At 29.4% G+C, this 22837-nt stretch overlaps 4 protein-coding genes across 7 annotated transcripts; 1 reads left to right on the top strand and 3 right to left on the bottom strand.

Annotated features, from left to right (window-relative positions):
- Window positions 1–1890: 1890 nt before the first annotated feature.
- LOC111034874 lies at window positions 1891–4374 on the bottom strand. Its single transcript, XM_022316280.1, has 3 exons — window positions 3419–4374; window positions 3143–3353; window positions 1891–2796 (listed from the first exon to the last, which is right to left on the bottom strand). Exons 1-3 carry the CDS (start codon window positions 3811–3813, stop codon window positions 1936–1938), a joined length of 1467 nt encoding a protein of 488 aa, XP_022171972.1. The 5' UTR covers window positions 3814–4374; the 3' UTR covers window positions 1891–1935.
- A 1879-nt stretch (window positions 4375–6253) lies between these two features.
- Window positions 6254–13690, top strand: LOC111034846. 2 transcript variants are annotated; one of them, XM_022316241.1, is made up of 20 exons: window positions 6291–6711; window positions 9585–9736; window positions 10083–10352; window positions 10474–10590; window positions 10813–10866; window positions 10923–10970; window positions 11050–11094; window positions 11170–11208; window positions 11284–11328; window positions 11403–11441; window positions 11517–11561; window positions 11644–11682; window positions 11755–11799; window positions 11876–11914; window positions 11990–12046; window positions 12110–12163; window positions 12231–12287; window positions 12356–12403; window positions 12604–12732; window positions 13455–13690. In XM_022316241.1, exons 1-20 carry the CDS (start codon window positions 6657–6659, stop codon window positions 13554–13556), a joined length of 1479 nt encoding a protein of 492 aa, XP_022171933.1. In that variant the 5' UTR covers window positions 6291–6656; the 3' UTR covers window positions 13557–13690. The 2 variants fall into 2 exon arrangements, with proteins under 2 accessions (XP_022171935.1, XP_022171933.1); XM_022316243.1 differs by lacking the exons at window positions 11170–11208; window positions 11284–11328; window positions 11403–11441; window positions 11517–11561 and having other exon boundaries at window positions 6254–6711.
- A 309-nt stretch (window positions 13691–13999) lies between these two features.
- On the bottom strand, window positions 14000–19470 carry LOC111034845 (pleckstrin homology domain-containing family M member 1). 2 transcript variants are annotated; one of them, XM_022316239.1, is made up of 8 exons: window positions 19131–19470; window positions 18205–19059; window positions 18057–18110; window positions 17866–17984; window positions 17558–17777; window positions 16525–16656; window positions 16291–16461; window positions 14000–14240 (listed from the first exon to the last, which is right to left on the bottom strand). In XM_022316239.1, exons 1-8 carry the CDS (start codon window positions 19446–19448, stop codon window positions 14109–14111), a joined length of 2001 nt encoding a protein of 666 aa, XP_022171931.1. In that variant the 5' UTR covers window positions 19449–19470; the 3' UTR covers window positions 14000–14108. The 2 variants fall into 2 exon arrangements, with proteins under 2 accessions (XP_022171931.1, XP_022171932.1); XM_022316240.1 differs by having other exon boundaries at window positions 14140–14240; window positions 16440–16461.
- LOC111034847 (yrdC domain-containing protein, mitochondrial) lies at window positions 19423–22837 on the bottom strand. Of its 2 annotated transcripts, none has more exons than XM_022316244.1 (2): window positions 22678–22837; window positions 19423–20257 (listed from the first exon to the last, which is right to left on the bottom strand). In XM_022316244.1, the coding sequence occupies exon 2, from the start codon at window positions 20189–20191 to the stop codon at window positions 19448–19450; it is 744 nt and encodes a 247-aa protein (XP_022171936.1). In that variant the 5' UTR covers window positions 20192–20257; window positions 22678–22837; the 3' UTR covers window positions 19423–19447. The 2 variants fall into 2 exon arrangements, with proteins under 2 accessions (XP_022171936.1, XP_022171937.1); XM_022316245.1 differs by lacking the exon at window positions 22678–22837 and adding an exon at window positions 22407–22664.

Raw genomic sequence — 22837 nt, 5'->3', positions numbered from 1 at the left:
GTATTTATTTTTTCGATATTTAACTATTGAAAATGTCTGCTCACATAGATAAGTGCTCCCAAAATTAGTAATCACTTTTTTTTAGCAAAGCTTTTAATTTCTTTTAAATGTTCCTACTATATATAGCATAATATTTGAGATAATATTATACCTTATATTCGTTAACCTATAATAGACACGGTTCAATTTTATTTATTTCGATTTAAGATACAAAACTAACATTTTAAATACTATGGTGAATATTTGGAAGGCTGTAGACAAAAATTCCGTGGGCCGAGGGTTGGCGGTGCCTGGTGTGGACTATAGCAGGAATGGGCAACTCAAAGTTACTAGGTCGCCACTTTTAAGTACTTTAAAATCTAGCGGGCCGCAGTGCATAGGAGAAAGCAAAAAAAAAAGGTCCTTCAAATTTACTAACATTAATTTTTTATTTTTATTTATTTATATTTACAATTATTATTTAATGTGATACTTGAGGATGTGGTTTTTCAATAGACAATTTAGTAAAATCCACTTATATTTCGAATGATTTGTCATGTAATGTCTTTTCAAATTATATTCTTTTAGTACTGCAATAATATTTAAACAAACTAAACATTGAGGTTTTTTTGTTTGTTAAAAATAAATAATTATTCATTCTCCCATAATCTGTTAAAAATTCTATTTTCGTCTTCGATTTTACGCTTTTTAGCGGACATTTTTAAAATAATTACTACAAAACACGAAAATAATAGTACTAACGGCGCAGTGGTGTGACACTGCCGAATAAGGATATGATTAAACCGATACAATTATATAAATAGTATGTTAGCTACGCCATTATAAATATATATTTAGACATTTAATAATTTAGTTTCAGTCTAAAACTGGATAAGAATTTATATCCACATTTTATCGAAAAATGTAATAAAATAAAATGCAGATAAGCGCTAAAATTATATGAAGTAATTTGAAAATGTAAGGCGGCCCAGATGAAAAAGGTAAGCGGGCTGCCAGTTGCCCATCTCAGGACTGATGACTATAGAGTAACAAGTGTTGTAAAATCCATAACGTCTTTTAGTCTTGCCTTCTCACACGTGAAGACTCAAGTTGATAACCAAATGACCTCACATTGAAAACTGAATTTGGCCGACACTGGGCAGAGATATGGCATGCGTTTGTAGTTTAATGTCCGTTCCTTTCAGACGCCGTCGACTCGCATAACATTAAATTATTGTGTACCCAAGCACAATTTAGTCTTCTGGAAGAGACGTCACAATTAAATCGAATTGCATTTTCAGTACGATTTGAGGCTTTAAACGTCGAATGTCAAACTACTGCAAACTTAGCACAGTTTTTGTGGTCGGAAACACTATTGATGGCTCTAAAATCAAAAACAATAATTCATTGAGCCAATGCTAACAGTCATAACTCGCTCTGGTTCTCCCTCCACCGTCGCAACTACTTCCTATACGCTCTTGCCTAGTTTCACAACAACGAGATGTGTGAGATGTGTGGTGGCATCATATAATTACGAGTACCTGTGTGGCTATGTACACATCTTAAACAATTTTAGTTTCGTCTCAGCACATATTGTTTTGCTGGTCTGACCTATTCTAAATTACATGCCTAGTTGGTAAAGTCTAAATTATATTATTCCTACATATACTATTAGGTATACTATCACAATATCACGGTTACCGGTATTTTTCCCGAATCAAAATTCCCGAATGGACTTTTTCCCGAATGGTATTTTATCCGAAAATCCGAAAACCCGAAACCTTTTTTACCGAACACCTTTTACCCGAAAAAAGTATAATAACATAATAAATGCTGTGGCGTTATCATTAAATATTTTAAAATCGACAAATTATAATGCATATAAAAATAAAATTTATTTAAAAAAAACTAAAAAGTATAATAACATAATAAATGCTGTTATCGTTAAAAACAAAATTACAAAACAATATTATGTGCGATTGCCCTCAGAAATTGTAACGGCTGGTATGTATTAAATTCAGCAGTAATGGACATTATTCGCTTTTGAAAATCCCGCCATTTTCTTTTTGGTAGTGCTCTAACTTTTCGTCCTAAACTCAGCTCCGCGATCATTATCTCAGCATCAGCTTGTTCTTTTTGGATCTCACCGAGAGCGGAGTAAAGATCTGGATGATGTTTTCCAATAACAAGCTGGAAGCGATTGTGCCACCCCTCACTTACATTGTTGGTTTTGTGTGAACCAGTTAGAGCGGCTTGGTGCTGATTCCAAATTTCTGGCGGATAACGTGGAAGAATTCCTCGTCTTCGCCCTCTAGCTATTACTCCTACAACATAATTTTTTTCAAAATATTCCAAAATTGGTAATAAATCTTCAGGCGCGTCATTTTTCAAAAGCGAGAAAATGCGAGGTACTTCAGCCAAAGGTACGAATGCCAACGCTAGCATCATATGACTGTACATTTTTAATGAACGATCATCAGGGTCATTGTATGTGGCTTGAAGACCAACAGATTGAATTTGTCGATACATTGATTGACCGAAATGAAAAAAGCAACAACTGAGAGGACAATTTGGATAAACTTTTTTACAAGCGTTGATTATAGATTTTTCAAAGTCAGTCATGATCTTAGCCGGTTCACAAACAATCCTGTGTTCGTTAAATGAAGATTGTACTGCTCTTAGCACAGTGGCATACTGAACCGTTTCTTTTGACGACAACAGTGCATATACAAATGGAATAGCAACTGTGTCATGAGCATCGTGTTGTTTGCATGTTCCCAGAATCGTGAAAACTTGTGTGAAAATAGTGGGACACACCTAAGAATTATGAAACAAAATCATATTGTTATATAATTACATTCAATGCCTACTTCAATAGATAAATAAATAAGAGATATTAATAAGAGATAATTAAGAGATATTAAGAAATGAAGAATAGCAAGTATCAGAATTTCAATAAAACGTTTAATTTTTCAAATATTAAAAATCTTAAGAGACATTTTTGTTAAACGCCGCGTCATGACACCCGGACACCGTTGTTCGCCGCGACGCTCGCGACGTATACGACGTATACCGGCGTACCCGTACCAATACACCACTGATTAACACATCATAGACATATACCTAGGTAATAAAGTAATAAATATAATAAAATCCATCAAACCTTAAAAGTCCCGTCTAAAAACCAGCAATCACTCCGGGCCAATAATTCTAAATTTCTCCGAGTCGAGAACACAACGACTCTACCTTCATTGACGGAATCATCATCAAGTGAATCATAAATTAAAAAATGTTCACCCGTAAGCGTCTTTTGATACCGATCGGGAAGTGTACCAAAGTCATTAAGTGTTTTTGGATTGGGCGGCAAATTTTTCCTTAGGTATGTGTAAAATACATAAAAATTAAATTGGATTCGTGGAAATCTGAAAAAAATAAATACCTCCGGACTTTACGCATTGATTTTTTTAAATTATCACGGTTAGGTAGTTGACTGAGAACCCCGTCAGATAAGCCAGCCATCTCTGTACGTAATATTTGAGCAGGTGGTAGTTGTGGTTGGTCCTCAGCTTTCCGCTTCAAAGAATATTTGATGATCTCTGCTTCACACTCTTCTTGGTTGGGAACATGGTCGTGATCGTCCAACGTTGATTCTCGTACAAAATAATTTTTATTTTCAAAAATATTGAACGCAGTAATAACTCTTGCTTTGCACTCTTTTTTACGTAACTTTTGACATTCCCAGTATGTTTTACCGTTGACTGGTAATTTAGAACGCACATAAATAAAACCTCCACAAATTAATTTTGTTTCACCCAAAATTTTAATTTCAGCCATGGTGATAGATTAAAATAAAATTAAAATGAAAATTAAATATTATATTAAAATAAAAGTATATAATCTTATATTATTTACAATAAAATGCACTGGAAAGTATAACGACGGTCGATAGCACTCGAATAACGCGGCTTTACGATTACAACGATTACGTTTTACTTGTATACCATAGATTGAATAGTTCTACTAATCTACAAACGATAATAATAATAATAATATCGGTGTAAAATATAAATCAGCGACGGTAAAGTGCAATAATTGCAAACATGCGATTCTACATGTGCCCGTTTATCGCACGGAGAAAAAAAAGATTAGAAAAGATTAGAAAAGATTAGAATGTATAGCAACAGCTGTATTTTAGTTATAATGTATAGAAAATACATACCTAGTCATTACAGCTCACAGTTATAACAACATTTTTAAATTTTTAAAAATTTTTATTTCGGGAACAATAACCGTCGGGAAAAAGTCGTTCGGGAAAAAAGGTTTCGGGTTTTCGGATTTTCGGATAAAACGACATTCGGGAAAAAGTTCATTCGGGAATTTCGATTCGGGAAAAACGGCGGGTACCCAATATCACATGGGTACATTGTATTATTTGTATTATAAAATTATATTGACCCGACTGTCTGCAACGTACGACAGTTGAAATTGTATGCATTGTTTGAGGTTATTTTTCATTGTTATTTCATTTAAAAAAAGGACCAATGGACAATACTATCTTGCTTGGATTTCTATCTAAAAAAAATTCAAAAAATTGTTCATAAAACATTGCTAATAACTATAAATTATAGTACTACTTTAATAATTAACAAATAATTTCTAAAAACATATCATACATTATGAGGCGTAATAAAATACTAGGTACCTACTAAAAATATGACCTTATACTAGTATGAAGTAAGTATAATCAGCACAACGTAATAACTATACGTGCCTGTATGTAGAAATATAAAGTAGCTTAAGTTGCTAGTGTCCAATAACTTTGTTACGCTGTTGGAATGTGCGCTATGCATTGTATCAAATATTCGTTATTTTTTTTTTTTTTTTTGGTAGGAACTAACAGTATTTTTCATTTTATCGACTACTTTTTTTTTGATCTTAGATTATATTGTCGTTTTAAATTGTTACTACTACGTAGTAACTTTTCTGTTAGGGTAACATGAAATCATATTCTCTTCTAATGTTAAGTTCTTGGCAAAAATATAGAAAAAGATTACTAGACACTAGAAACTATTAATTAGTAAAATGTTTAACCGAGCAGTTAATTTGTCTCCATACTCCTAAATCATCAATGTAGGACACTTTGGTTTTAAAATAGTCATATTTTCCATAGGATAAGTAGCAGATATTAGTACATGGCTGATTAAACTTAAAAATTACATCTCTAGTCTTAAGTTTTGAATTCTGATTCAAAATAATGGATATAACATTTTTTCAGTTGGAATGTAGGTCCGAGTGTAATGCTAAAATTGATATATTAGGTGCAATTGTATTATATCCATCGATTTTAAATTAAATCTTTTCTTTTTGTCTATATTCTTAAAAGTTTTTAACGCCATTACACTAAATATTAAATAACACATTGAACAAAATTTGAATCGTGGAAGAGTTGGTATTTTTAAGAATGGCAGAGTGTACGGGGTTAGCTAGTGATAAATAAAAATACGCAATATTATTCAGTTTATTCCACACGCTTTAGTACAAAATGTAGCATGCTACTAGATATTTTTCCTCTGCAAGAAAAATTGATTAATAATAGATATGTGTTGGGTGCAGTGCAGTGGAAAAATATGTTTTTATCGTAGATTTGCAATTACGTAAAATCGGTTAGAAAAAATCGTATCCAGCTCAAAAACATGTCTATGCTGATGATAATATTCAAAACGATTATTCAATTATAGTATACAAATTAAAGAAACTATTAATTTTATTTAAAAGCGTGGTAGGTGGGTATAACATACAAGGCCGTAACTGGAAATTAATTTCGGGGGGGGGGGGGTTGATCTCCCCCCCAGATACGGCCTTGATAACATACGATGTACAGCCAAAATACAGAAAGTGTCGAATAAATAAATATTTTGAATACACCGCCAGCTGTGATCCAGTCAAAACAAAGCCTGTATGATGAGCACGACGTCGATTTATCTGCATGCCAAATCGTGCCCCCGGTCGACCACAGACTTCTATCACGGAAGTCTACACTTCTTTAGAAGTCTGTGTGGTCGACTTGTAAACAAGACCGTTATCGTGCCCATAGCATGAGGAGTAAAAAGTATGCTCGACGATAAGACTGCTCGTATTTTTTTAAGGGGCAATGCATAATTTATATAGGCAACCAACAACAAACAACACAAGGCGACGTCGTCACACGTCGCATACATTAATATTATTATTAATCTTACTCGATGCACACCGGCACAAAAACACAAGGCGACGCACATGCGCGAACTAGGACGAAACGCGTTCAGTGTTGATCACACTTTTCTCATTCATCGTACTACAATATTATTATGATCGTGCGTATAGTATAATCGCCAATATTGGTCGCCATCAGTGCTTCATTTCGTGAATGGTATTCCGTACGATGTCCGGATGATTGTGGTCTAGACGTGTCTACAACGTCCTTTGCGGTCATCGGTGGTTCGAAACTCCTTGCGGATCATACAAATCTGTCACCACTCGGCACTCACCAATGCATCAATGCATATTTGTGCAGGTCCGTGGCCCGATATTCTTTCGCCATCGTTACCGTTGACGATTAAGTGTTCGTGTTAAAACATTCATTTTGACTCTTCGTGAAATTCGGCACGGAAGTGAACTGGAAAGTTGAAGTTGTTAGGATGATCTGGTACGGTTATTTGTATCAAATAGCGTCTGGGCTTCTAGCTTTGTGGAGTAAGCATACATTTTTATACAGACCTAATTATTTTTTTTTTTTTAGTTTTTTTACGTACATTATAATATAATTTAATATATTATAATATTATGTTTTATCGAAAGCTAACACAGTTTATTATTACCCGGTCGTTTCGCGAATAATTCTACCTAAATGTTAATTCTTGTTGTAGGATTGTCGGTATATACTTTATTATTATTTATATTATATTAATATTGTATGCTATTATTTAATTTTCGAGCACAATATTAAATATCGTTAAGATAAAATATTTTTTTATTATCGGAAGTATACATTACATTTTTATTTAAAAATTAAACCATTGAGAATAATGCCTATTGAGATATTTATACCACGAACGACGAACCTATTCACAATAGACTACGTCACACCTATTTTAACTAAACATTTTAATATATTATAAGATATGATCTGATATTATCTGATATTAATTAACCTACTGTATTGTGGAAGAAAATTACTATTATAATAACAATTTAAATGTATCATAAAATATCCTTTAAAATATTTTCTCACAAGTGATAACAGGAGCATTTACTGTAGACACACTTTAAAAGTCAAAAATTATAAAATGTAAGCAAAATACCGGGCAAGTGGGAATTTATATGAATGATTTTCCTAAATTCTTTTGAAAGCAAAATGTATGTATACAATTTACAGTAAATCATTATATACCTTAATTTTTAATTGTTGAACTTAAAAGTACCCAATCACTTTTTTTTAATTATGTAATGCCTTACCGGGAACTTTTTAAAGAGAGGGTCTAAATTGTTTTAACATGTAAAACGTATAAAATCAAATGTTATGATATATTCAATAATAATTCAATAATGTCATTAAAGATAATAACCATTTTGATTCAACGAATGAAAATCTTGACTCCAGGACCTCACCCTCGGGTACGTCCCTGTAATTATGAACTACTATTTTGCCATAATAAATAAATATGAATTTATGACTTACCTATCTGTTTATGGCTGTATAAATAAACTTGAAAGTGTTCACCTACACAATAGGTTATTAATCCGAATAATTCAATACATTCAAAACTAAATTGCTAAAAGTACCTATATTTAAAAGTATCACATGCATTAGATAGTATGGAAAGTGTTAATCTGTTAAAAATGAATAATTAAATGTTTGTTAACTCTTGAAATATTCAAAAACTTAAAATTATTTTTTTCTACTTTATTCTTAACAAATTAATGTATTACATCATCTAAATCCAAGAGACATACACACACATTAGTGGTCTCCGTCTTACAAGACGTGCGTAGTGCGTACATGGCAAATTTACCCTCAGCAGATCACGTTTAGCTTTGATAGTTTAAAAATTAAATAAATAGACCTGTTATAAGACTTGGTGGAAAGAACATTATCTGTATTTGTAAATGGGGTTTTCACGATACTTTAATTTTTAGCAAGTTGTGCGTGATGAATACAGAGTAAATAATGCTCATACTCACTTTAAAACTGGATCTTCATGTAAAAAACTAGCTTACCAATACAGATAATGATCTTGGTAACAAGTTTCATAACAGATCATCGATTCACTTTAATTTGTAAACTAACCAAGTTAAACGTGATCTACTGAGCGTAAATTTACTCGTATAACGTATAGTACTTGTAAGACGGAAATAACAAAATATGTCCTCTAATTAAATCTTTTTCCATGCATGATATGAACTGGTTACTCAATTTTCCTTTACTTAAAGTAGATCTCGTCATTCTCATGTACCGATAAATTCGTTTTCGACATGAAAAGAAATGTTCAGTTGTACAGTTTGATAAACCTAGGCAGCAGGCGCCTAGCCAGGTTTTGATATAATCAATTACCGAATATACACAATTTATAAAATAGTACATTTTTCCAATAATAATCTCATTGCGTATGGCCTACAAATTATGGTAAATAGTGTAAATATAATATTAAATACCAGCATATTATACGTTAGTGTTGCTGGTTAAACCACCGCGAACCTACGCTCGACGATATTTATAATTATCAGAATCAACCGTCGGTCGTCCACCGACGTAATAATTATTGATAATTAACAATACTATGAAAACTTATTTAATAAAAAAAACTATCGACTGAACAACCGCAATACGATATTAGAATTGAAGGTTTATTAAATAGAAAAATACACGATTTGCCGCCGTTTAAATAATGCCGCCGCCGGCAAGTGCTTACCGTGACTTGATATTCGTAAATACGCCCCTGGCTGACACACCGTCTCCGTTCGGAATCGTTTTTCTTCATAAATATTACTAAATAATGATCTGCCATTGAGTTCAAACTTAACACATCCATTACAGTGGTCAGTGACTTGCTCAATTTTAACTTCAATTCGACACCTATTATCCTGCAAAACTAGTTTTTTGTTTTTGAATATGACGTAGGTATAATATATTTATTTGCGAGCAGCATAGTACAGTTCAATTATGTGCTGAATGTTGTTTATTAATTAATTAATAGTTTATTTTTATTAACATACCATATATCAACTATAGTAATCGTCGAGGCTTTGAAGCATATTGTATACCAATTCTAAATAATTTACCGCCATCCCTTTATTGAACCAAAATAAGCAACAGGGGTCATTAATAATTATTAATCATTATCTTTGTCATGGCATTTGTGTTGAAGTCTTACGATTATACACCCACCCGGACCAGTCCACCCAAGACCCAACCCCCCAACCCATTTCAGACATGAAGCAATTGCTTCAAATACATTATACCTATAGGATAAGTATCCAACTTTTATCAAATAGTCGAAAAATGAATTAATAAAATAATTGGAAAATTTTCCATATTAATTAATTATTACCTTCTATATATTTTTCAGTGTTGAAAGTCACTTACTTTTTCATAAAACGTAGATATAGAAAATCTTCGGTAATTGATAAAAATTCTGCAAAAGAAAACAATATTTATACAAACAGTGAAAATGTATATAACGAATCTTCCTCAGAAAGCTTGAATTTAGAAAACGAAAAAGTAAGTACCTATTTTATTATTAAAAAGGTTATTTTTAATTTTTTTATCGTATTAATTAATATGTAATAATACATATTTATCTCCGAGGTAGTACATACTTAACTATTAAATCCGAGTTAGGATTGCGAGTTCATTTGGGTACCTAACTAATATACACATATAGGCACCTACTTACCTATAATGGATTAAAATCTTTAACAGTTATTGGGCATATTTTTATTTAATTCTTTATTTACTCATTTCAAACTGTTTAAGTTTTGTTATACATTATTCAGCATTGAAGTATGGATATTAATTTTAAACTCATGATAAATATATAATATTATATTATTTGATTTGTTCATAGAAAATGATGGATATAAATAACATTACGGCTTGTAGTGGCTACAGCTCGACTGAAGATGAAATGCAGGAAAGTAACAACTACACTACATCTCAAGATGTGTCAGACACCTGTAAACTAAAATGTGATTCACATTCATCGATAATTTCGTGGGAGTCTTGTAATAAAGAAATCAGCCACGCGGAGTCAGACGTTGCAAATAGCCAGTCTTCAGAAACTCATACAGAAATATGTCAACCGCTTGATCTATGCATTAGGGACAAAAAAAACAAAGTGTGTGCAAGTTTCCATGTACCTATTATGTATTATAATGTCTTCATTATAATCAAGTGTTATTTTTAGTTGATAATTTATATTTAAACAAGATGCGAGTTAAACAAGTATATTTTTATAGACAGGAATGAATTCTAGAACATACTTCACAGACAGAAAATATAAAAGAACAAAATGCATACAAAAGGTTAACTCTGAAAAATATTCAATTACAGAAACGATTGAAGATTATGAACAGGTACAATAAAAATATTACGTCTTATGCTTTTATTCATAAGAAAGACAGTAAGAATATGTTTAAAATGTACAATGTTTAATTTCTTTAATGCTTCAGAGTATTTTAAAAGTATGAAATAAACTATTGAATGCATTTGATACTCCGAAACACACTGAAATACTTAACAAATTCAATAAACAATTTATAAAACAGTAATATTATTCCCACTTTGGTTTTTTTTAGGGCTCCTTAAATTTTGAAAAAATGAAGGATTTGGACAATGTTGATAATAAAGAAGTATACATCCTTATCTAATTACTACATATTTTAATATATACATTTTTTTTTTATAGCACTCAGTAAATAATGACAAACTGGAATACAATTTGGAGATCACGGAAGTATATTTATATAAATTTAAATATTGCAATAAAATAAATAATTATATAAATTAATATTTTTCATACTTAACTATTGCAGCTTTCTTCCATATACCATAATGAATACAGTTTGGATGATACAGAAGTATGTAATAGTAATATTATGTATAAATATGAATTAACTGAGTACGTAAATTGTATTAATTTTTGATTATTATAGCATGAACTGGAGACTGAAAACAATTTGGAGATCACAAAAGTATGCATATATAAATTTTAATATTGCAATTAAACAAATAAGTGTATTAATTCTATTTTTTTAAAACTATTATAGCTTTCTTCTATACACCACAATGAATGCAGTTTAGATGATACAGAAGTATGTAATAGTAATTTCATATATAAATATCAATTAACTGAGTTTGTAAAATGTATTATTTCTGATTATTATAGCATGAACTGGAGACTGGAAACAATTTGGAGATGACAAAAGTATACATATATGAATTTAAATATTGCAATTAAACAAATAAGTGTATTAATTCAATATTTTTAAAACTATTATAGCTTTCTTCTATACACCATAATGAATACGGGTTGGATGATACAGAAGTATGTAATAGTAATTTCATATATAAATTATAAATGTCAACTAACTGAGTACATAAATTGTATTTATTTTTGGTTATTATAGCATGAATTGAAGGAAAAAATTTATTCGGAGATCTTAGAAGTATACTATTATAAATTTAAATATCACAATAAAATAAATAAGTATGTATTAAGTTTTTTATAACTGTTGTAGCTCTTTTCTGTAGACAATGACGAAAACAGTTTGGATGACACAGAAGTATGTAGTAGTAATATTATATATAAATATCAATTAACCGAGTACCAAAATTGTATTTTTTTTAAAATTAATATAGAGTGAACTGAAAGTTGAAAACAATTTGGAGATCACGGAAGTATAAATTTATAAATTTAAATATTACAATAAAATAAATAATTATAGTAATTACATTTTTTTATAACTATTGTAGCTCTCTTCAATACATTGTGAAGAATTGGAGGATAAGCATAGTTTAGATAATACAGAAGTATGTAATATTATATATAAATATCAATTCATCAGTTTTTTATATATTTTTTTGGTATTCTAGCATTCCTTAAACAATGATGAAGTGATGCTTGGAAATGATTTGGAGACAACTAGAGTATACCTATATAAATATTAACATCGATGAATTCAATAAGTACATATTTCTTTTTTTACTGTTGTAGATCTCTCCGATATATCAAGATGAGCAACTTTATGAATTAAATATGGAGACCCCGGAAGTATAGACCATATTTATAAATATTAATACATCTAGTACACCTTTATTATTTTGTTTTTTTTATTATAGCACTCCTTCATAAATAATGATATAAGCATTTCTGGTATCCATAGTCCTGTAAGTATACTCTAAATTAAAAATTGTTATAAGTATGTATATGGAACAAATGGTAATGATTATTATATAACAGTAGATGTATAAAAATTATTTAAAAACATTTTAATTGATAATGTTGTATGTGTTGTTATTGTTTAAAATGTATAAGTCCTTCCAATTTTAAATTAAGTGTTAATAAAAATAAAACTCACATTTTTTAGAATATCAAATGTAATCTTGATTATGAGGTTCCAGACAGCAAAGGGATTAATATTACTTCTTCTTCTGAATGTACAGAATCATTTCCGAGTCCAATATTCAACAACGATAGTTCAATTGACGATATTCGGGTAAGCTCAACCTAATAACATAATTTTCATAATAGGTGTAAGGTTATATCACTTGTATAATCCTAATTTGTAAATATTGTTACAAACTCAAACATTCAATATAATTATGAACTACTGAAATCTAAAAATAAATCTTGTGCCTATAATACAAATAATAACATATTATGTACATCTTACTGTATAGGATATGTATTTAAAATTTCAATAGTGCCAATGACATTAAATAAAAAAAGTCTTAGTGCCAATTAAATGTTTTTGGTTGATATTTGATTACAAAGTTATTTTAATTACAAATATTGAAATACATAGGTATCCATTTTGTATATGGAACTCATTAGGTTTATATTTTGACAACAGTCAATGTACTATTGTTTAGACTGTGGTCTACTAAGGAAGTCATACTGTGTAATGGTTTCCCATTACCTTCTGCACACGTAAATAATTTATGCATAGGTAGTTACAACATTTTAATATAGATTTAAGTTTTTATAAACCAACAATTTAGTATAGTACAACTAATAATTTTTTTTCAATTGCAAAAATATATAAAACTGCTATGATTCATATTCAATAACATTTTAGTTATGGCGTAACATAATATTATGGAATTAAAAATCTAAATCTATGCAAGTTGGATTTCATTCCTTTCATTCTGAATGGTTTTAGTAATTTAGTTCTTGTTCTATTCATAGTTACTATGTAATTTATTTTATAATTTTCAGTATGTGGAAGACTACAACGATATAAGCTTTTTTGATCCAATGTTATCAGATGATGCCTTAAACGAAGCTTTTGTAGAAGATCAAAATAGTTTTGTATCATAAGATTTCAAACTATTGTAACTTATATCTTGTTAAATGAAAACTGTTACCTCAGAAGTGTATAAATTCTGAATACATTTTTTTAAGCCATAATATACAATACATATCCAGTTAATAAACATAATATTATAGTTTCATTTATCTTTTTTGAATTTATTAGAATTAATTCATCAAATTTCACAGACCATCAACAATGTTGTAAAAATACTTCAAATATAATCAATAGTTAAAAAAAAATTGCAATTAATAAGAGTGAGCTCTGATTAATCTTACAAATATTTAGGAGAAACAATACTTATAATTCTATCATGCATCATAAAGTTTTAAACACTATTTTCCATTTCAAATGTAACATGTAAGTATTACAATAATAAACATAATATAACATAAATTTAAAACAATAATGTAAAATTGAAAATATTTCTTATACAGGTTAAAAAAATAAAATGATTTTTAGTTATGAAAAGAATAAGAATAATATAATATTAAGTAAGATTACAAATAAAAATATTTAACTATGATTTTAATTTTTACTAAATCATATTTAACCAGCATTTAATAGTCTCTGTCTTCATCTTCACTGTTAGAAGTTTTTTTCATCTTTCTAATTTTGTCTCGTTCACACTTAGGACACACATTTTTCTCTTTATAACAACTGCGATGGAATAATGATTTGCAATGGCGACACTAAAAAATAATTTTTTATACTTTATGAGTATCAATATAAAAATATTGAAACATTATATGATTATTTAAGAAGTAGATAAGTAACAAAATTAGTGGCGTACATGTGAGGGGATTTAACAGTGTTAAACCTTCCCAGCTCATTTTACCTAGAAGATGAAAATGACTTAAAAAAGCATGATACATACACATGTATTTATTAAAACCCATTGAACATTTCTAAGAACCCCACACAACAAAATAATTACGAAAATTGTAAATATATTTAAGTATATGTGTAATATAATAAAACAATTAAGAGGATGCCGGTATGCCACACAAGGAGATGTGTTATCTCCATCTTGCAAATGTATAACATAGACAATTTGAGTCCAACTCCAGCAGTTCTGATTTTGTGTAAGTAACCTAATAAAAGTGAACTAACCTACTATTATATGTAAAGTAATTTTCTGTGTTTTTTACAATACTGTAATTTGCTTTTACATAAAAAATACTTATACTGGCCTTGGGTTAATTCATTAGATTGTTAAAGATTATTACATCAAATTGGAACTGCTGAATACAAAGTTGGTATGTCGCCTGGGCTATATTTGAACATTTTGGGTCCCAGCCAACATATTTTTGCAGGTTCCTCCCCTCCCTTCACAAAAGAAGTAGCTATTTCTCAAAATGTAAGCTTGACTATTTTATTGTACACAATGTAAGTCAACAGACAATTGAACCAACTATTTATGCTACCTTACTATTTTAACAAATGTTGATGAGTTTTTTTCAAATGTATTATTAATTATGATCATAAAAATGTAATTAAATATTTTATAACTTGCCTGCAAATATTAATAATTTATCAGTTATTTCACAAAACTCTGGTAAAATCAATGTCAAATGAACTAACTATAGTTTACATACAAAATAGAATAAGTATAAGTATAGCATAAGAAAAACAAAATTCAATACTAAGATTTCATGTTTTTTCTTTTTGTAAACAATTGTTATTGTACAATGTACATAAATTGAAAGAATAGATTAGTTATGGTTATATACTTGACATTTAATGTTAAAATTATAAAAAATAAAATATAAATTGAAAAAATGTATTATTTATTATTGTGCATTTTCTGATATTAATTTATTAACAATCATTAATAATAATCTATAAGATTTATAACTTCTTCCTAGATTAGAGATGTGAAAGTAAAATTACCTTTTCTTTAAAATCTGTTTTACTTCTTATTGTTATTTCTGATTCAATAGTCAATATTTACAGAAAGTTTTAGTAGTAATAATTAATATATATACATATTCTGATGCAATCAATACCGATCTAGGATAAATGAACGTAGCCGTTTGGACATCAAAAAAAATATATAAATTAAATAAATAATTTTATTATAATAGATTATCAAAATATATTAAAAAAAATTGAAAATAAATAGTTCTGGTTTTTGCTTATAAATTATAAAACCATTGATATTATATATGTTCATAATATAACTAATGGTATGGTATAATATCAACCTTATCGATATTATTATTGAATTTTAATTATTTAATTCATAATATAAAAATAAACTTTTTAGATATTTTAAATATTATATTTTGGACGTATAATGATAATTATTATAAATAACTTTTTTTGATATCGTATTTTAATTGCTGGTGTACCTATAATTGTAATAAAAAATTGTTTTGGATACATTTTAATTTTAATATTTTATATAATAAATAATTTGTATATTTGTTTTTGTTTGACCCATAAATATTATAATAAATATAAATAACTTATTAATTTTATTTATGTGTTTAAAAATTTTGATTATATTTTTTTGACGTTCAATTGTCCCCACGTCCAAAAGGTTACGTCCATTTGTTCCTTTTCGAATCAATACACAATAAATAATTTAAATTTTTCCCCCCCAAATGGACTTAAAAATTTTCCGCCAAGGGCAACAAAATCACTTACCCCACCCCCTAAATTTGAAGCTGTATGTCATGCAATTGTAAGGTAGAGATAAAACACCCAGTTGTGGCATCCACTTAACATTATTTTTACCCTATAATTATCTCCTAAGTCAAACGGATAGATAATTTTGGGGTTGCGGCAAAGTTCACATATAAAACCCTTTTGACTGCACACTAAACAATTGAGAACATGGTTTCGGCTAGTTTCAATCTTACGCTCGAGGAACTCAAATAAAGTACCAGAATAGATCTCCAGAAGGTCCTGAAAAGTATTAAATAAATTAAAATAATGAGCTTTCTGTCAAATTGATTTTAAAGAACTTACGGCAAATGAGTACAGGTGAATATTATTAAAAAAATACACACGGGGCCATATTTCTTTGGATAATTCTTCGATGTTGTATAACTTGCAAGTAGACAAATAATGGTACAGGTAGTAAATTTGCCACCGTAACTTCTATAGTATAACATATTATAATAAATTAATATTCATGTACGATTTTAATTTTCTTAGTTACCACTAAACAGCAGATTTTTAGGTTCTTAAAAGTTTAAAATATGATTCAAAATAAGCCCTTACAAAAGAAACATATTATGCATACATATAGTACATGTTTACATTAAACTTAATCAATTTATAATACATATTTACATTTACTATCCATTAATAAAATTGCAAGTTATATAATTATATGCATAAACTTGAAATTTAATTAAACAATTTCTAATTTAATTGCAAATAAGTTAGTGAATAATTTCTATCATTATTTATTTTTAAATTAAAAACATTTTTTTTCTGTGATGAAATATTTTCTTAAATATAAAATATAGGCAGGAAATTCTCTTATCTCGAAAATATCATCTGATATGAAAAATACATATTTTTTCTACAAATTATGTACTGGAAAAGTCGTCCACATTTTACAACTCTGTTGAGCTTCATAATGTAAATTAATACAGAGTCTAATGAAAAGACCTCCTGTATTTAGAGATGGAACTGTGAGTTGTGGTAATACTACAATGGTGAGGGGGGATCTATTGATAGACGGTATAAGTGCTATATTTAGTAGAAACAATGGCATGGAACGATGAACGTCAGTCAATTCCAGGGTGTGTTTAAGTGCTTAATACTTCGGAGATTGCAGGATGGGAGCACTTCAGTTCACCGTTCCACATCATTGTGTCTACTAAAAATGGCGGGTGTACAGCTATCAGAAGACACTATGCATATAGATGTATCACAACCACAACTCACACAGCTTAAGCCCTAAGTATGGGAGGTCTTTATGCCAGATCCTGTATACTATGGAAAAGCCTAAAAACCGCTCTCCAGTTATCACTATTCATTTTATTATTACTTTTGACTTGTTCATTTCCTTGTTGGCTTTGTACAGCTTATGATTGATACTCCTCATGTTAAACAATGGGTGATATTGTATTTCACTTAGAAACGTTGAACTACTATTGGAAACTGGATACCGGTTGAAATCCCAATTGAATAATGTTTTTACAGGTATTGCCCATGTTTCTGATCCAAAGCAGTGTACACAGTAATAACATGCCGTGAAATTGCATTTACTAAAATTCAATAATTAAAGCAAGTGCTATCAAAATTTGCTTTTATATAATCTATGCAAGTGGAACATTATGCATTTATTTTACTTACAAATATTCTCCAAAATCAATGCCTATTGTTTCGTTGCAACTTTTACACATAAAATCTTGAGAATTTAAGCCAAGTTCTTTTGGAGGTGTAAACAAATATTCCAAATATTGTTTTAAAAGCTATCAAATAAAACCAAATTATAAAAACAACCATAGTTATGAAAAATACAAATAAAAAGTAATGATAATTACATCTAAACTCAAACGTTCGGGATGCATTGATATCTCAACAAAAGAATTGTCATCCTATAAAAAATAATATTTAAATTATTAGATAAGTATTAAATAATTATTTCAATAATATTTATAATGTAGTTATTTACAATTTTGTTATATTTACATCATCTAAAGTTTCAGGCTCAGTGAAATGCTGTTCTTCGATTATTTGTGGAACAGTCAATTGTTTATACAGATCTTCCATTTTAGGGCTGTCAGACAAACTTTTCACTCTTAAATTATATGATTCTAATAATTCATTGAAACTTTGGACATCATATTTGTCTTCTTTATTTGGTAAGCTTTCGGCTTTCTGTTCAGTATTTGATATCTCTGGTAAACTTTCCTCTTCTTTAGTTACTATTTCATTAGGTTTTGTTGGTGAAATTTCACTACTAGAAAAGTTTTCTTTCAATACATCAACAGAATGTACATTTTTGGTAATACTAGGCGTTGCATAAGAAGTAGAAGGTTGCTTCATTATCAATTGCCACACAGTTTCTTCGTCCATTATAATGGGAGGTTTACGTGAAAACTCGGAATCAACAAATGACGAAGATAAAGATGAAGTATAGCTTTCTTCTGATCTATTATGATCATTTATCAGTATTGCTTCATCAGTATCGTTGACATCTACCGCTTCAGCTATTTGAGGGTTGTTGTTTTGTAATGGATTGTTTTTAAGAGCTGGGGTCCAGTAACCGGCCAACATTAATGTGCTATTGGGCCATGTATTGAGAAGACTCGAGTTCAAAGTGAGTTCAAAATGATATTGATCAATGCTTTCTAATAAAGCAATTATCTTTTCAAAACATTTTTGATCCCGTATAATTGCTGTCTTGTTATAAAACTTAATAATATACCGACGATATTTAACAGCAGACATTAAATAACTGCGAAAGACGCAGTCGTTGAGGGTACAGCGAATCCAAGCTCTACATTTTCCCACATCTGTTGTAACATGTTTTAGCGAGTTAATCTAAAAATCATAGAATTACAGTTATATTATTGAGTACTTGGTAGTTGGTTATAACAAATGTATAAACTTACTTGATCGACGACACCACTAGGAGAAAGTACAAGAAGACAGTGCCAAAAATTGATGTCCATTGTTTTGTCCACATCATTACCAATCACTGTTGATAGCTGACTGATAAATGTTTCTTTAAGGCCATGCAAGAATAACACTTCTAAGATAGCCAATAATCTGTCCGCAACATAGTTGGAACTCGTAACTTTTACTTCAGTATCTGAGAATTCTGAATGAAATTCATTTAACCTTTCTTCAAAATAATGTATAATAGATGCCTTATTAGACTCATCCTTAAGTTCTTTGTTACTAATAATTTTTCTTAATAATTTATTCATTATAATTCCTTTAAACCAAATTGGTGTAGTTTTTGTATTGTATTTAAAAGAGCAGATCCTGTTCTTATTACTCTAAAGCGATTATCAATAGTTAAGTCAATTATTGTGGAACCTTGACGTGATTCTAATGAAGAGCCAATTGCACCACCATCAAAAATAGCATCTAATTTAGGCCACAAAATTAAAAATTCTATTGGTTTTAATGTACTGGGTTTGTTGCTCTCGTTAGCACTAGTTAGAGCAATTGGTTTCTTCAAATCACTCACAATATTACAAACAAAGCCACTGTTTGGCACTCTTATAGCAATATTTGATTCCTCAGGATTTAATGCAAAATTTAGAGATGGTGTTCTTTGTAGTATGACTGTTACAGGCCCAGGCAATAGTGAATCTAAAAGACCAAAAGGCAAGTGACCAATTTCGCCCCAATTTCCAATATCATTTACATGATGAGTACATATAGCAATTGGTTTTTGAAGATTGCGCCCTTTGATATTGTATAGTTTGCCTATAGCACTTGGATTTTGTGCATCAGTTGCTAGACCATATACAGTGTCAGTTGGAAGTGCAACAACACTACCTTCATTAATTAATTTAACAGCCAAAGAGACAGCTTGTTGTTCATATTTTTTTATGTCAATTAACTTATTCATTAATATTTGTTTAGGATGTTTAAATCTATTAAATAAGAACTCGATTTTATAAACCCAGTGTTTAAAATGTTTCAAATTTAAATGAAGCATTGGATATATTTAAAATATATTTGAAACAAACATCTTTGTTGTTAATATTCGCATTCATTGAAAAATCTGAAACAGAAAAAAATATATAGATATTAAGATAAAACAATTGAATAACATTAACAATAAAACAGAAAATGCACATTAGGTTACATCATAGACTTTATACTAATAGACGAGCCTTTTGTATATCATAAGTATTAAATGGTATGGTGAGACATAACACAGTGAGACAGTAAAACTGGATGCCAGGTTTACCACTCTGAACAGTCTCTATTGTATAAAATAATATTGCATAGGTTACTCTAAATTCATATACAATTAAAAATGCATTTAATTAAAAGTAAAATGCATAGTACACACTCTTTGAAAAATGCAGAATACAAAATATAATGTTCCGATAATTATAAAATATAAAACAAACATATTATCATTAATATACTGTAAGTCTGAGAACAGTATTTAAAATATTGTACTCATTAATGAACATGTGCATTTAACTAGTTCAATGACAACTGAACACTTAGCCATTCATGTCGGTGGCGATTGAAAAACAAATTGAATAATAATGATATCATTATGAATAAAGGTGGGGAAAAATCTAAATTATTTTCTAAATTACCCTTATAAGTCATAGGTCATTTAACATTAAATTAAATAGTTATTTAAGTACAATTTATGATTTTTGTATGCTTATTTTTAAAAATTTTTCATATACAAATATTAAAACAAAAAAAAATGTATTTGTTAATTTTATAAGCTATTTGATTGGTTAAAGTATAATTGTTTTTAAAGTTTATGTTTATAGGTTATCCCTGAAACAATCATTCAATGAGCTAGTGAGCCGGCAAAATATAATTTCTAAAGCCAAAATTAGGCCTCACTCCACTCCCGAATGTACCCTGATACAATTCATGGTTCCAAATTACTAAATTTTTAGTTGGTTTTTCTTTTTTTATTAAATTAAACGTATTCCTCGAAACATCACAACCATTTAACTGTCAATGTCACAAACAAATGATTAACATAAATTCATAATATATAACTACGCAACCAGGCCTATTAGGCAATGGAAAACAAAATCAAAATTTTAATGAAAATCCAAAAAAATGTAATTTTATAAAAACTATACGGCTATTGTTGGATAAAATAAATACATTTGGAAACTTAATAGAATAACTAAAAAATATGCCTATAATGACCTATCCATAAAATTCACCCCCCCCCCCTACAAACATCTAATGGCCACAGTTGCCGGGCTTAAGATCAATTAAAAAAAAAAAAATGTAAGTATTTACCTATATTAATTAATTTCTCCATAAACATCATGTCTATGACCTTAAAACAAGGAACCGGGTTAGTCTTGTAGGGTACATATTGCATATATTCCCAGTATACTTTGGCATGAGTATACTATCATATAAAAATTCAGGTCTACACAGAGCCAATAAATTAAAACAAAATAGTGTGCTAAAGTACTGTCAAAATACTGTTTTTAAAAACAATTTAAATAGGTAGTCAAGCCTGTGTGTGGAGGATAGCTAAGTTTTTGTTTCAAGTTTTACTATGTGTAGTTGAGTAGACCTATCATATAAATAACGTTAAGAACACATATCTAAGAGCAATAAACAAGAGATAGGCTATCATTAGTGAATATTTGTATTATATAACTCTGAGCAACTAACAAAAGGTTAAACAAATAAACAAGTAGCATTTTCAAAATGAAATTGAAACCAACAGTTGGTACCGATGATTCTTGTTAACTAACATATTATTTTGCAATACTAATGCCTGGTTGCATGAACTATCAGTTAATATTTAATGAATCAATAGGAACCTAATGATCCCTTTAACATTATTTAGCGGCCCACGATTGGACTATTCATTCTTATTGAAGTCATTAAATTAATCAATTTTTTATTCAATCCGGCATAAAAGTGCCGGATTTTTTTATATCATATACAACTAATATTTAATTTAAACATAAACTGACAATATCCACAACAATGAAAGATGAAACTAGATTCAAGGTAAGTATTATTTAGTAGTACTTACAATGATTTTATTTTTAGAGGGATACAGAAACACACAACTACTGGATACCTATATTTTAATCCATGTCAAAATTCAAAATATATATGTCAAATTTCTAATGCATACGGAAAAGTACTATGAAATTTGTTTGATTCGGAATAGTCAGTGATTAACCTAGGCTTACCTTCGGATTATATCACTAAAATGTTTCACTGTATACTGAGCACCAAGGATGTCGTTTAGACAATGACAAGTAACAACGATCGAGACAAGAGCAAAACACTCAAACAAGAGCCAGTTACTTCTTACTTGCCAACTTCGGTTTGGTCACAAAATAATTATTAGATTAGGACTGATAACGATATTGTTCTTACGACTCAATATTATTATAGTTTCTGCTACACTTTTAACGCTAATAGTTTAATACATATGACGTTATGACGACGTGTACGTACCGTTGATGGATTTCGAGTCGATCATCTGCATCAACAATTAAACATCTAAGGCTGGCAATCGTTTTATTTCTCACAGTTCTCCGTCGAGAACGTAAAAAACGAGATTCCTCACGTCGTATTGCACAAGACGATAAGGGCAACAACAACAGAATGCGGCGGC

This window comes from Myzus persicae, unplaced genomic scaffold (genome assembly GCF_001856785.1).
Source record: "Myzus persicae strain clone G006 unplaced genomic scaffold, MPER_G0061.0, whole genome shotgun sequence".
In the NCBI taxonomy this organism is placed as follows: domain Eukaryota; kingdom Metazoa; phylum Arthropoda; class Insecta; order Hemiptera; family Aphididae; genus Myzus; species Myzus persicae.
This window is presented reverse-complemented; position numbering and strand designations above follow the sequence as displayed.

What these genes read in the sequence shown, in the direction of transcription:
- LOC111034846 (XM_022316241.1), top strand. Translation starts at nt 6,657, where the DNA reads ATGATCTGGTACGGTTATTTGTATCAAATAGCGTCTGGGCTTCTAGCT. An exon ending in ACAATTTGGAGATGACAAAA is followed by an intron (nt 11,442 to 11,516) that starts GTATACATATAT and finishes AAACTATTATAG; the next exon opens with CTTTCTTCTATACACCATAA. An exon ending in ACAGTTTGGATGACACAGAA is followed by an intron (nt 11,800 to 11,875) that starts GTATGTAGTAGT and finishes AAATTAATATAG; the next exon opens with AGTGAACTGAAAGTTGAAAA.
- LOC111034845 (XM_022316239.1), bottom strand. Translation starts at nt 19,448, where the DNA reads ATGAATAAATTATTAAGAAAAATTATTAGTAACAAAGAACTTAAGGAT. An exon ending in AGGAAATGAACAAGTCAAAA is followed by an intron (nt 16,657 to 17,557) that starts GTAATAATAAAA and finishes GTTATACTATAG; the next exon opens with AAGTTACGGTGGCAAATTTA. An exon ending in TTCACCTGTACTCATTTGCC is followed by an intron (nt 16,462 to 16,524) that starts GTAAGTTCTTTA and finishes AATACTTTTCAG; the next exon opens with GACCTTCTGGAGATCTATTC.
- LOC111034847 (XM_022316244.1), bottom strand. Translation starts at nt 20,191, where the DNA reads ATGCTTCATTTAAATTTGAAACATTTTAAACACTGGGTTTATAAAATC.
- LOC111034874 (XM_022316280.1), bottom strand. Translation starts at nt 3,813, where the DNA reads ATGGCTGAAATTAAAATTTTGGGTGAAACAAAATTAATTTGTGGAGGT. An exon ending in TCAATGCGTAAAGTCCGGAG is followed by an intron (nt 3,354 to 3,418) that starts GTATTTATTTTT and finishes CACATACCTAAG; the next exon opens with GAAAAATTTGCCGCCCAATC. An exon ending in TTTTAGACGGGACTTTTAAG is followed by an intron (nt 2,797 to 3,142) that starts GTTTGATGGATT and finishes CATAATTCTTAG; the next exon opens with GTGTGTCCCACTATTTTCAC.